We start from the raw sequence: 15,400 nt of genomic DNA, 5'->3' as shown, positions 1-15,400 counted from the left end.
ATGCTTGTCACCTGTTTGTCCATTAACATAATTGTTTAACAAAGCAGGGAGAAAACACTTATCTCTCATGAACATAAAATGTGTCCAACGTTCAGCACTGCTGACACATGCACAGAAATTTGATCTGGGCTAATTTAATTTGTCCTAAAATGAAAGGGTTAGTTTTTTATATCAAAGGGAGGGAAAAGGGTTTATTTTAATCCACTTTATTGACACACATGTGAAATGACAAATATTAGCATGCCTAGACTTTTGTGAGCTCTCAGCTTTTAGCATGAGCCTAAAGTTAATGAAAAGTACATTTTACCAGTGTCACATAAATTGAATTGCTTCCAAAGTCATTCAACAAAAAATGAGTGATAAAAACTTATTACTCAATTTTTGGTTCAGTGAATTTTAAAATGAAAAGTACAAGAATTTTTAATAGCATGAATGGAATGTCTTTAAAAATTATTGAGAATATTTGACTTATTTGTTTTCATCTAAACAATTATTTTATTAACAGGTAGTGAATTGGCTTGAAGGACCTGGATCAGAACAACTACGAACCCAGTGGGGGATAGGTGATTCAATTAGAGCCTCGCAAGCTTTGCAACAGAAACATGAAGAGATTGAGAGTCAACACAGTGTGAGAGATTTTCCCCTTCCCCAAGTTACAACATGATTATGAGTACAAGTAATTAATTGTGAACAGTGTATTTCAGTGACAGATTCTTAGGCATTTTGGGCAGGCAGTGATTTATCGGGTATAAAGAGGAGTACTGCATTGTTTTACCTACCCTCTATGTCCATTAGATACAGCTTTTTATGGTTTCCAATGTAGATAATAAAATCTAATTATATGCTTTCTGTCTGTGTGTAGTTTATGTTGATGTCTTAAAAGCCACTATGATAATTTTGTACTTTCAGTAATGGTGAAATAAAAAAGGAGAATAAACTTGAAAAAAAATCATTTGTGAAAATGTTGATAAGATTTGTGCAGCTGGTCTGGTAAATTTGATGTTTAAATTTCAAGTTTTTTTGGCTAGAACCCATCACTGTCAGTTAACTATGAACATGGATTTCAGTTACAAGATTTGAAACACAATTTAAGGTACGTCTACACTGCATACTTATTCCGAAATAGCTTGTTTCGAAATAGCACGTCTACACTGCAGGGAAGCCTCAAAATTAGTCCGAGGCAGGCTTCCCTAATGTAGACCTGCTATCTTGATTAGAGCCCCAGGAGGCACTGGGGAGGGATAACTTAGAATGGCCCTGGTGAGGGGCTATTTTGATATAGCAACAGTGGAGTGTCTACTTGTGCCCTATTTCTAAATAGCTATTTCAGAATAGGCGTTATTCCTCATAGAATGAGGCTTATAGATTTCAGAATAAGCCATCTGTTATTTCAAAATTACTTCAAAATAACAGAATGGATGTGTAGATGCTTGCATTATTTCAAAATAACTCTAGTTATCTCGAAATAACAGTGCAGTCTAGATATACCCTGAGTTTGGAATGAAATTTGATAGCTTATTTCTAACTTTGGTGACCAAATACTATTCTATTTTTTACTCTAAACCTGTTTACAGGTATCTTTTGCAGATCTTTAACATGCAATAGAAATATCCTCTCTATACCAGCTGATTTATTGTTACTGAGATTTGATTACTCGGCATTCAGCAAGAGGACAGCTACTGTTTTGTCATTGTCACTTTCTGTAGAGAAATGTGTAAATGTCATTTTCTTACCCAGCGTGTCTGATCCTTATGTGCACAGAATAACATTTGCTTGCTTTAATAACAAAATAATTGTAATGTTTTATTCATGTTTGTATTGCAGAGTGACATAGATAAGGAAGACTGTGCTGAATTCCTTTGATGCTTGTGCGTCGTTAACAAAATGATCTAAGTTCTCTTTGAGGGGCAACGTCTGTCCGCAGGTCCTTGCAATCTTGCAGAGGTGTAACTGAGGTCTGAATTTGGCCTATAGAATATCACTGTTGATTATGCACAAGCAAGAAAGAACACAGCCTGGCTTTCAATTCCAGTATGAATTTGCAGCAATGGCTAAATAAACATATTTAGACTTATCAATTAATCAAATTTTGATCTGGAAATCGTTGACATACGTTAAACATGGAACCCCATTTACAAAGTCTCTTTTCAAAGTGTATCTGTGTGTGTGTATGCTTGTTTTTGCCCTTTAGTCAGGGAGCATCTCCTATAATTGATCTGGGAATAAGCATTTGATGTCTGTCATCTTCATTTCTTCATCATTTTTCTCATTTTCTGTGGTCTCTCTGGATATTTCTTCCCTCATTCCTAAAATCAAACTGCATGTCTTTCTGATCTTATCTCTCTTCCATTGCTCTTCCCCTCCCCATTTCCTGCATTGCTTTGGAAAGGTCTTCTCTTTATTATTGATTGTATTGCTCTTGTGCTGCTTTAGTTTGCTTTAGAATGCTTCTATTTGTTTTTAATATTCTATATGAATCCAGCCTTGAAAAAGAACTGCTTTAGTTTTCTAGATAATCAATTTGTGACCTACTTCATAGTTTCTGTGCATGTCTAATCTACTTGAGCACATAGTCTTAAGTCAAATTTCGGCCCCTTCTTCATGATCCTGACCAAGAGTCTGGTCAGTTTAGGTTTAGAGCTGGTCATTTGTGGTCAACAGCCTTAATTAAGGGCTTTATGGGTCTTGAAATATTTAGCAGCTTTTGTTACAGTTAACTATTTTTGCTGTGTTTATTGGGCAATCACAAGGTAAAGCATTAATCACTAAATCAGAAATTTCATTAATACAGCCAATAGGTGGCACTATTCTCTTATGTTGGAACTAAGGACATTTGAAGGTCATCTGGTTTGTAGACCAAAATAATGAAACTGTCTAGCAGCCATATTTGGTATTACAGGTTTATAACAAAATCAGATGAACATTGGATTTCTTATCTTGATATATGAAGTAGGCTTTCATTCACCACGAATTGTCCATCATTTGAAATGTTTTCTTACCAAAAGCTATATATTATAATTTTAACAATATAAATATATTTAAGGCAACGCTTGGGCAACACATTTTCTCATATAATGAAGAAACTTTAAAATAGCCTATTTCTCTATTTTGCTGCCCCATTTTATTTGAAAGATAGTATTTACTTCATTCTGCCTCATTTTTCTAATGACATTTCTAAGTTTACTGCTAGCAGTAATCATATTTCTGAAAACACTTAATGTGGTGCTAGGGCATGATCATTGTTTCTGTAGCATACCATGAACACCTTAATAATAATAATAATAATAATAAATAACGATTAATGTTTAGATAGTGGCATTTATGTGCTGTGCAAGTGAATATTAATGGAATGTGGAGTATTTGCCAATAGGCAGTTTGGCAATTAAAGTTTATGACAATGGAACTCCCCTTACCTTTAAATAGCATAGATACTTTAAAAAAAAACCTTACAATTCTGTTATTGATAGTGGGCAGAATGGATTGATTTTAAATCACCCATTTAAAGAATAATTTAAATTAACAAGCAAGAAACCTTGGTTTAAGTAATTGATTTTAACTGTGCTTTACATTTATACTTTTAGTTCTTTCTCTAAAAGATTGGTCCCCATAAGTTGCTAATCATTAAAACATGTTGATTCTCTACTTAATTTATCCTTACGTGCTACATTTTAGTGCTCATTTTTGCTAACAGGGAGGATCTGCTATCTATACACATTTATTTAAGCAGTTATATACTTGTGTTTATTCAGAGTTATAACTTTTACATTTTTAATTTTGTTGGAATATGGTGAATGAAGGATTTGTTTATTAGTTTAATTTTGTATTGTGATTTGTGTGAATCTGAGTGGTAATTTGAATTCAATTACAAATGAACAAAACCAGTATTTTATGTTTGTAATTAAATAAAAACTAACTTAAAAGTGATGTATAGACAAGGGGAATTGATGCATTAAATGGAGGAAATATTATTGATAGTTAATAGATTCAGCTGATTATATGTTGCCACTGTGTGTTTCAAGATTTTAGCGCCAACAAATCTCACCTTTTCAGGCCAGGCCTAGTTCTTATTTATAGGATATCTCTACGCTAAAAGCTGCAGTTATGATTTCCAACTCACATAGACATCATCACACTAGCTCTCACAGAGCTAGCATGCAAAAGAGAAGCTGAGTGGCTGTGGTAGCATGGGCAGTGGCGAGCGATGGCACATGTTAGCCATCCCAAGTACATACCTACAGTATCAGTGCAGGGTTGAATTTAGAGCAGCTAGAGTATGCCATTACTTTCCTCTGCCAGTGTTAGTGTGACAATTACTATTTTTAACACACTAGCTCGATAAGAACACGTGCATGTCTACTTGATCTGGGAGTTGCATGTCTAGCTCTAAGTTTAGATGTAGTCATAGTTTGGAAGAAGAAAACAAACTTTTCCAAATCCCAATTAGTGTCTCAATTTGAAATAAACTGAATTGAAGAAAGTATTCTCTCTGCACCTTCAGAAGAGGCTACAGCTATCAAAAGCTTGTTTGAGGCAACCTTTTGAAATATAGAGTACTTCTCAAGGTCATGGAAGGGTACTGAGAGAGTTACAACTAAAAACAAGGTCAAACAGATGCTTTTTGCATAAGTAGTTAGCACATAGCATAAGCTACTACTTATACTCTATGTAGCTCAAAAACATCTGTCTTGGGAAGAGAAGTTGGTTCAGTAAAAGATATTACCTCACCCACCTGGTCATTCTAATATGCTGGAACTGACATGGCTACTGTAACAACAGTATGCAAAAGCTGGTTTATCACTTCAAAAAACTCTGGGTCTATGTGCATAGCCAGTGACTTTGACCTGTTCAGTTTGATTTTCCTGCTAACAAAGAAGTACAAGTGTAATTTTTTTTTATTTAACTTCTATGGTTTTGATAGATTTTAAGTAGTTTAGATGTTAAAATAGGTTTGTCAGTTTCATATTTAATTTTATATATATTTATATTTTAAAAGTATAGCTGTATTTCATTTACATTTTAAAAAAATCAAATTATTGTCGAATCATTTATTTAATCTGCCCAGATACAGGATGTGAAATGCTTCTTGCCATGTCAATTTTCAAAATGCTGCATAAGCCTGCTCTGGTAGCTGAAAGATTCCACTGGTATCCCATAAAGAAAATTATAATGAAATACTCAGTACATTCAAATGCATGTTCTTTAAAATAAAGATTTATTTTGGTGTTACTTTATTTGAAAGCTTTTAATTGTGTGGTATTGTGGTGTTTGTTTGTTTTTAAGGAATGGTTTGCTGTATATGTGGAGCTTAATCAGCAGATTGCAGCACTGCTCAATGCTGGGGATGAGGAGGACCTGGTAGAATTGAAAGCACTACAGCAACAATTGAGTGACGTCTGTTATCGGCAGGCCAGTCAGCTGGAATTTAGACAAAATCTGTTACAAGCAGCGCTTGAATTCCATGGTGTTGCCCAAGATGTAAGCTTGTTTTTAAGTGTTTAGAGGCTTATTTGCCAATACACTGTTGATATAACATTTTTGATGCTCAGTCTCTTGCATGAGGTCTACCGAAAAAACAAAGTAACTTCTGTGAAAAATTCAAGAGTCTTGATTTATTGGTAGCCTGATTGAAATGCTGTTCTTAAGGCTGAAGCCTTTTGTTTAGTAAGAAGAATGTATGTTGTAACACTAGACATTCTGGTGTGGCCATACATTGATGTGGTCTTTATGTTGTTTCACAAATTATAAGAAATTCAGGTAACTCTTCTTTGCTTAAATTTTTTAACTGGCTGGTTTTATTGCATGGGGTAGAACATTCTTTGGAGTTTCTCTGTAAGATATTTTTCATGCTGTTATTTGTCTGAAGTGTCCGCTTCAGTGTAGCCAACTCATGATTTTGGCCTAAGACTTGGGTGTTTTTTCTTTAAAGGCTAGCTGCTGTAACCATGTTATTAGGTGATAATTTCAGCTTTTTAAAAAAAAATAAATTTCTAGCTTTCATGGATATGGAGAAAAGCTTGAAGACTTGATGTAAATGAACTCCAAAGGCTCAGAAGGCCAAGAAACCTCAAAATTTGGGGCGGGGATTATTTTTAAATTAAGCTCATGATTCTGGAACACTTGGGCTTGGCAATATTGAGAGTGCTTATACGTCTTTTACATATTAGTTGTAATTGAATTGTATCATTACAAAGAATGGCTACTTTATCAAATATAGAGTTTTATCTTTATTCCTCTCTGTTTCAGTTGTCTCAGCAGTTAGATGGCTTATTAGGGATGTTGTGTGTAGATGTAGCACCAGCTGATGGAGCATCAATTCAGCAAACTTTAAAATTGCTTGAAGAGAAGCTGAAAAGTGTTGGTAAGCAGAAAATTACTGAAATGCAGAAATATATAAATAGTAGTGGATGAACTACCTGAAAGGGATAAATGCTGAGGACAATACTCTCAATTTTCACTTAATGTATTAAACTATTTTCCCTTTTGATCAGTTCTTCCTTTATACTCTTTCACCCCCTTTTTATATATCAGGGGTCTCAAACTCCTGACTTGCAGGCCAACCCCCTGGCCAGTTGTGCAATCAAGCCCATTATTCGGACGGGGAGGGGATTGCTTGTTCCCATTCCCCATGTTTTGCCTCTTTCCGCCATCTCCTCATCCTCTGCCCACATGGCACCCCATCTCCCAAGGAATACGGCCTCAAGGATTATGGGAGGGGGTCTATTGCGAGGCAGCAGCAGCAGTTGGGGCCCCCTGCACTTCCTGTGGCAGTGGGAGTCCTGGGGAAGTGGAGTACACTCGGTGAACGCACTTCCTCTGTTTCCCTATGGTTCCTGCCACCATGGGGAGTACAGGAGACATGACTGCTGCTGCTGCTCAGTGCCAGCCCTCCCCCCACTCAGGAATCCCCCAGTATGCACCCATCAGGGGTGGGTGGGGAAAGGACAGGGTTTGGGGGACAGGAATGGACAGTTCCCCCTCCTCCCTAGCACACTGTGACTTCTGAGCTGGATTGGCAACTGCTCTGGCCTGGGATAGTCTGTGGGCTGAGAAATTGAGACCCGGGTTATGTAGAAGATCACCTCTCTCCAGCACTAAAACCTGCGTTCTATAATGCATGTTTGTCATATTTGGCTGTGCCATGTTCTGTAATTACTTTATATGAAAAAGTATATGAATAATACGCACACAAATGAAAAGTGTGGTTACCGTATTTACATTTGACAAGAAACCTAGAGTTTGAACCTTGGACTGCACCGCTTTCCCCACCCCTGGCAGGAGAACAGGACTTTATTGTAAGAGTTATGTCCTAATCTCCTTGGAGGAAGATGAGACTCCTGTTCCCCAGGAGAGAATTCTGTATGAATTAACTAAACTCTGAAAGGAGTTATGTTCTGCCTACCCAGTCCCAGGATGCTTGCAGTGATAAAACTTGTAATTAATTTTTTTTACAGACTCCATATGCCATAATGTTAGGCTTTATCATAAGGGAAAGGGCAGTAGGTTGGAAGAGAGACTATGGAATTAAAAGATGTATTAAAATTGAAATAGCTGAAGTAACTAAATTTTAAAAGTTATTGCAAATGTGCAGCAATTTATATTAGGTTTACCCCAAACATGCACTATATTAAAATGACATAAAATAAATGTTTTCTGCTGTAGCTTTAACAACAAGCACTGACTTTAAGGGGAAGCACTGAAATATTTTTATTCATACTGCAGTATCCAAAGAATGTAGGAGGTTAACCAGTTAACTGGTGAGGACTGGGGCAGCCTGCTACTGGTGGGAGGTAGGGGATGCTCCAGCTGGGCTGTAGCAGCCCCCATCTCTGCTGGGTCCTGCCCAAGCATGCTGCAGGCAGGGGTGTTCCAGCCTGCCCTCAGCAGCCTCTGCCCAGAGGGCTGCTCTAACCTGCCCACTTCCCATTTAATCAGTTAACTGGTTTAACTTAACATTTAACCAGTTAACTAATTACTTGGGATTTTACATTTCTTCAGTTAACCAGCCAGCTGGAGCAGTCCACTGCCCATGGCCGTGGTGCAGCAGGCCAGAGCAACCCCCTGTCCACAGCAGGCCTGACAGTCAGGACTCCACACCAATTGGCTGGAGCAGCGCAGTGCTTCATCAGTTACACATTTACAACATCATATAGTTTATGTTGAAGATTGTATGCATTAATTACCTATGTATATGTTGAAACAACTATAACTGTCTATCAATTCTCATATTTTCTGGGAACACAGTAATTTTTTGGTCCAGCAAGTAAAAATTAAATAAATAGAGACAAATACTTTTTCCCTAGCATTCTGTAAATATTATAGAATGTTACATCTAATTGATGCTCTCGATCAATATGTTTCAGTACAACCAAAATGTCAGGCCATACAACTAAGAACAAACATGCCAGCCATACATAAAAATCCACAGGATTCCATCCTGCGAGCAGTTGCTCTGAAAAAGATGCAGCGGTCATGGTGGATAATCAGCTGAACATGAGTTCCCATTGTGACACCGTGGCCAACAAGGGCTAATGCAGTCCTTGGCTGTATTAATAGAGGAATATCAAATACAAAGGAGGAGTACAAAGGTTATATTATCTCTATAATTGGCACTGGTGCAACTACTCCTGGAGTACTGTGGTCAGTCCTGGTGTCCACACTTCAAGAAGGATATTCAAGGATGGTGAAAAAGTTGAGAGAGTTCAAAGAATGGGGAGAACTAACCAGATTTAAGCAGCAATTTGGTTTATTTTCTTTTATTTTCGTTTTAGACTTAGGCCTGCAAGGTTTGCGTGAAAAAGGCCAGGGTCTTCTTGATCAGATATCTAACCAAGCGTCCTGGGCCTATGGAAAAGATGTAACCATAGAAAACAAAGAAAATGTGGACCACATCCAGGGTGTGATGGAAGATATGCAGCTTAGAAAGCAACGGTAATAATAACACTTTTTTAAAACTCATTTTTAGAAAGAAAACTGATGCTATTTTACATCAGACCCTCATTTATATGGGACTCAGCCCTGGGATGATGGTGAAATCCTAATTTATGCAGCTCAAAAGGAATCTCACATTCCATTTAAATGAGAGAGAAGTTTAATTTTCTTCTTCCCCTAGAACTGTTGTGGCCTACTTCTAAACCCAAAGATGGGTACATTGCAGGGCTGGATGAAGCAGAGAGGATGGTACATAAGGCCATGTGCTCCCTTCTGTTCCTATACTTAGATGTGAGTGAACATACATTGCTCACAAATAGTGATATGGGAACAGTGTATGATCTCTTGTAGGCACTACCAGACACTGAGGCTACATCTAAACTACACCTCTCTGTCGGCAGAGGGCTGAAAATGAAGCACTTCAAAAGTGCAAATGAAGCGGGGATTTAAATATCCCACACTTCATTTGCATAATCACATCATGGAGCTGTTTCGAACCAGCGCCATGTCGAAAGTGAAACCACAGTTTAGACCTATTTTTTTCAACAACAGGGTGATTTTTGAGGAGTACAAGATCTTTCGAAAGATCGCCTCGTTGTCAAAAAACCCATGTCTTAACTGTGATTTCACTTGTGACATGGTGCTTGTTTGAAACAGCGCCGTGATGTGATTATGCAAATGAAGTGTTGTTGTTGTTGTTCATCCATCATATTCGAAGAGGACCTTGACATCTAACGGGTTGTGGACTGTCCACGGTGTGTCCGCAAATGGCTGATAAGGCCGATACGGGCACGGAATGTTCTGCCACATGTCGGGCAGACATGTGTAGGCACCACTGTTGCAGCTTTTGCAACTCTGGCTTTACGGAGCGCTCGCTTCTCTTGTGCTATGGTTGTCCTTCTGGCTTCAGATGTTTGACAGCCTTGGTAGATCAGCGTGTGCCATGTTGATCGGTCTTGTGCCAGGGTCTCCTAGGAGGTGGTGTCAATATACAGGGACTTGAGAGAGGCTTTAAGCGTATCTTTGTATCGCTTCTTTTGTCCCCCGTGCGATCGCTTCCCTTGAAACAGCTCACCATAGAAGAGCTGTTTAGGGATGCGATGATCTGGCATCCTTGCAACATGGCCTGCCCAGCGTGTCTGAGCTTTCATCAGCAGGGTGTAAACTGACAGCAGGCCTGCTCTAGAAAGGACTTCTGTGTCTGGCACCTTATCCTGCCACCGGATCCTCAGAAGTCTGCGGAGGCAAATCGTGTGGAAGTGGTTCAGTTGCCTAGCGTGCCTTCTGTATACAGTCCAAGTCTCACTGGCGTACATCAGGGTAGTTAACACTACTGCTCGATAGACTTTAAGCTTTGTAGCAAGGCTTATTCCACGGCGGTCCCACACTTTGGTCAGCAGTCTGCCGAATGCAGAGCTTGCCTTGACGACTCTGCAGTTGACCTCGATGTCAATTGTCACTGCGCGGGAGAGGGTGCTGCCAAGATATGTAAATTGGTCCACTGCTTGCAGCTTTTGTCCCTTCACTGTGATGGTGGGCACTTGATGTTGAGCTTTCGGAGCTGGCTGGTGCATCACTTTGGTTTGCTTTGTGTTGATGAGAAGGCCGAAGTTGTCGCATGCTGCTGCGAATTTGTCCATGCTGGCTTGCATTTCCTGCTCTGATCCAGCATTCAGGGCGCAGTCGTCAGCAAAAAGGAGATCTCGTAGCACAGTCTCCTTTATCTTGGTGACAGCCTGGAGTCTTCGCAGGTTAAACAGTTTCCCATCGGTCCTGTATCTCAGTCTGATTCCCATGGCTGAAAACATTATGCTGAACAGGGTTGGTGCCAGCACACACCCTTGCTTGACGCCGTTTGTGACGGAAAAGGCCTCTGAAGCTTCTCCATCATCCAGAACACGAGCCGTCATGCCGTCGTGGAACTGACGTACCATCAAGATGAATCTGTCAGGGCACCCAAACTTCGACATGATGCACCATGCAAATGAAGTACAGGATATTTAAATCCCTGCTTCATTTGCACTTTCGAAGTGCTTCATTTACATCCCTCTGCCGACAGAGGGGTGTAGTATAAACACGGCCTGAGGCAATAACAAATTATCCACTTAGAACATATGCAGATGAGGGGGGTGGGATTGGGACAACCACAATGGAGAGGAAGCTGGGAAGCAACAGACATGCCTGTTGTGCTCTTATGAAAGCACATCGTCACTCCTGTGTCCTTAATCACTTCCCCTCCCTCTCACGTTTAAATTTCCGAGGGGAGGTCTCAATTCACTAGAGTATTCCTGTTTGGAAGTGCACGCAGCCAGTTATTTAACTGCGCCTAAGTCCCACTGATTTAAAGTTAAGCAAGTGCTTAAAAGGATGTGCTTAAGTATCTTCCTGAATCAGTGCCTTATTGTGTTAGAATGTTCTTTTCCTAATATTTTATTTCCACTGATGCAGTTGTTGTAGTTGCCACGTCATCTCCTGTTGGAGAGGAGGTGGTTTGTGTTGCATGATCCTCAGTTGGTCTGGGTGATCACTAGTGTGTGAGATGAAGAGGTGTTTGTCCACAAAAAAGTCTCTGTTAAGATGCCCACTGATAATAGGTATATCTCCATATATATATATATATATATATATATATATATATATATATCATACAACAGGAAGGGACCTTGAGAGGTCATTTGAGTCTAGTCCCCTGCCCTCAGGGCAGGACAAAGTACCATACCAGATTTGCCCCAGATCCCAAAATGATCCCCTCAAGGATTGAGCTCTCAACGATGGGTGTAGCAGGCCAATGCTCAAACCGCTAAGCTATTCCTCCTCTCTTCCAAATAAAGTTTGAAGGCAAACCTGTCTTTAAACCTTTCTTCAGGGAGGATTTTCCACCTGATGAATCCATTCAGCTTAGTAGATTTGTTGACGTGACAGCAGCTGTTCTCAACTATGATTTTTTTCGTTACGTTTTACGGAAGTGTATTTTGAATGGGACTTAAATATAGCCCTGGGATGTTTTCTCATCTGTCAAGAAGTCCTAGGTGCCCTATAACTGCACTAGCCATAACAATCTTTGAAGAATTTTGTTTTGAATTCATGTTGACAAATGATATCCTTAATATAGATATGGCATGCAAATTTGTTAAAATAATTGCAACTCAGACCATCAGAACTAAATATAATCCACACTTTTTCATTATTGTTAGTATTGTAGTTTCTACCAGACAGAAAAGAAGTTTGGACAGTTAGATTTCTACCTAATTTGCACAGCTTTTACTAGGGAAAATGAAATGCCCAAAAACTAATCTCTGAAAATACACATCTCACCTCAATAACACATTTTTCTGGCTCAGGTACATTAGCTTCTGTAACAAAAAATGCCTCATCCTATAATATTACTGGCATTTTTTCCAAAGAAAAAACAGTATGAGTAAGAGTTAAATGTGAATTTTCTCCTCTCTGATTGGTATGCACAAAGGAACTACTTGTATGACTAAAAGTCCTTTAGTTGGCCTGAATACCAATAAGGTTCAAAGTAAAGTCAGACAGTGCATTAGTTTTTAATCTATTTTCCCATTTCCATTGCAAGATTTGTTTGCAATAGCTAATTGTAAATAGTTTTTTAAGATTCTTGGTAGTCCAAACCAGGTGTGAGTAACACAATAAGAATTGCAAAATACTAGCTGCTTAAACCTATCAGATGTTTCATAAATGTTGAATGTTTATTTCAAGGGATATTTTGACTAGATTGCTAAAATTCTTGAAATCTAAAAGTCCCGTTTTATCACTTTTGCAGTAGTTGCTACGTAGTGTAAGCATTGCAGCACTGCAGAGCACACTTAACAAAGCTCAAAATTATAATACATTGTACTTGTGCAGGCTCATGGAAATTACAAAACCTGTTTGAAAAACACATGTGTGCATGTGCATATCTTGTCACTTACAAAGCTAACTCTTGCTATCTTGATTAACTATCTGGATTTGTTCCTGGACTGTGTAAGATTCTGATTCTCCCTCTATGTTTAAAAAAAACAAACTACCTTTTAAATTCAGAGAGAGAACTCATTATTTAGATTAATGTATTATAATATTGAGCTGTGGTGGTTGACAGGAAAGTGCTTCCAATATATTCATATCATGACTGTAGAAAATGAATTAATTATGTCATAAGTTGAATTTTAGCAATCTTCTTTCTGCATTCATTTTATGTAAATTACATTTTGAATGGTTTCCAACAAGAATTATAGCAAAGAAAATCATCCAAATTAATCTGCAAAGTCTTTGTGATTCTTTATGATGATACATTTATCTTATAACCTTTTAAATCAAGAGTGGGGAATCTCAGACCGGGGGCCAAATGCGGCCCCTGCTTGGCTGGATCCAGCTCCCAAGGTTCAGCATTGGAGAGCCTGCGCTGGCGCCACAGCCCTGTAGCCACCCACCCGCAGGGCTGGAGCACACAGAATCTACTAGCCTGTATCCACTGCCCCCAGGCTCTGGTGTGTAATGGGAATGTGGAGAGTGTCTGTCTCCTTCTCAGTCAGGGGCTTTTCACTTTTCTTCTCACTTGTGTGCAGCCCCCAACTGATTTTTCTAGGGATCAGTGACCCCTGACCTAAAAAAGGTTCCCCGTCCCATTTGAAATAGTAGCTGTCTAAAGATGGTGAAGTGGGGAAATGCAGATACATTTTACACATTATCCAGTCTTATTCATCACAATGTCTTGAAGGTGACTGTGGACACATCAGCATTTTTAGTGCTCAGCTGCATTTACTGCAAGTTTCTTTGGACTTCATTGCAAAATCCAGGCCACTGGTACAATCATGCATAATTACTTTTTTAAAGAAAACTGCCTTCTTGATGCTGTACACTTAAAATGCTTAAATTGTGACACCATAATTGTCATTTCTAGGGTATATTTAGTGTATTGAATGGTGATTCTCTGTGCTATTATTTCAGTTATTCCTAAATGTTTGGGTTTCCTCAGGTGTGAGGACATGGTAGATGTGCGACGGCTAAAGATGCTTCAGATGGTCCAGCTATTTAAATGTGAAGAAGATGCTGCTCAGGTAAGGGCTTGCTATAGAACTTCACAATTTTGCTATTTCTAGACAAGTTTATTGGTTGGACTGTGCGAAATATTCGCAAACGTATATTGATTAAACATAACTGTGCTCTTGTGATGGCATAATCCTTCGAGATATTTAGAGTTCTGCGTGGATTCAAAATCTGTATCCACAAAAGTGAGCTGCAAATATCCACATCTACATACCCGTGGGTATAAAGCAGATATCTGCTAATTTGAAGGGTTCTAGATACAAAATTTGTATCTGCATCCGCATATATATCTGCCAAAATGAGCTGTGATATCCACATCGGCGGATGCAGATACCTGTGAATATAAAGCAAATACTTGCGGATTTGCTGGGCTCTACAAATATTGAGGGCTTCTATAACATGGCCACCATATAGGTCTTCACTTAGACTGTTCCTTGGTACTAAATGCAAACTTTTCTCTATGATAAATATAATTTAACTGGAAATCTTGCTTATGAAACCTGACATAGGTCAGGTTTTATTTTAATGTAAATAAAAATGCCTGAATTACCATTCTCTTTTTTAAAATGTACTAATAAAATCATTCATTTTAATACACGGCCCATATTGGAACCATGAACCCCCTTCTGCAAATATAATGACAAACGTTTTGTTCAATTTTAAAATATATTTTTCTCTTTTGATATTTTTAAATTTACTTTTACTTTGTTTTCAATTACTTTAGAATATTCACAAAGGGTAAATTACTTTAGAGTATTCACAAAGGTTATAGCAATGAATAAAAATAACAGATCAGAAGGGGGTTATAAAAAGAATACTGATTTAGCTGAAACCTTTTCTGAGTTTTCAACTGCAAAGCAATATTTCAGTTCTATAGTCATCTCAGTGTACTTGATTTTCTTTTTAATCAGCTATCGAGCCAGTTTCTATTCTTCTAAATTACTTCTCTTTTTCAAGGCGGTAGAATGGTTAAGTGAACTGTTGGATGCTCTGCTCAAGACCCATATCAGGTTGGGAGATGATGCTCAAGAAACCAAAGTTTTGTTGGAAAAGCATCGAAAGTTTGTTGATGTTGCACAGGTGAGTAGTGAATTACCTTTATTCTAGGAACTCATTTTTTGCATATCTATGAGCAGCTTTTTGCTGTAAATCTGGGGCACTGTAGTAGAGTTTCCATTGTTAACTGTTCAAAGATATAAAACCTACAATGCCCATATTGTTTCTGGCAGTCTTACGACCTTCGTAGATGCGGGCACAGGAAGTGCAGAGTATAAAAGAAGGTTGGTATTGATTTAAAAAGAAGAGGGAGATGTGTGGGACTGTTTTCCTAATGAATTCTGAAGTCATTGCGACTAATGTAGCAGAAATATGGGCCAACCATCTGGTGTGTTTGTACGGTTCTGCACTACAGTGCAAGAAATGTGAG

At 38.6% G+C, this 15,400-nt stretch overlaps 1 protein-coding gene across 4 annotated transcripts in view; it reads left to right on the top strand.

Moving 5' to 3' along the window:
- SESTD1 (SEC14 and spectrin domain containing 1) overlaps positions 1–15,400 on the top strand; it is a 129,414-nt gene that overhangs the window by 105,204 nt on the left and 8,810 nt on the right. For all 4 annotated transcript variants that reach the window (XM_075933735.2, XM_075933734.2, XM_075933733.2 and 1 more), the window contains 6 exons: positions 506–628; positions 5,281–5,475; positions 6,244–6,358; positions 8,769–8,928; positions 13,904–13,985; positions 14,932–15,054. In XM_075933735.2, the coding sequence (XP_075789850.1) occupies positions 506–628; positions 5,281–5,475; positions 6,244–6,358; positions 8,769–8,928; positions 13,904–13,985; positions 14,932–15,054 (798 nt within the window). The remainder of the gene's footprint in view (positions 1–505; positions 629–5,280; positions 5,476–6,243; positions 6,359–8,768; positions 8,929–13,903; positions 13,986–14,931; positions 15,055–15,400) is intronic.

Source organism: Pelodiscus sinensis, chromosome 7, assembly GCF_052426305.1.
Source record: "Pelodiscus sinensis isolate ZL-2025 chromosome 7, ASM5242630v1, whole genome shotgun sequence".
Taxonomy (NCBI): Eukaryota; Metazoa; Chordata; order Testudines; family Trionychidae; genus Pelodiscus; species Pelodiscus sinensis.
This window is presented reverse-complemented; position numbering and strand designations above follow the sequence as displayed.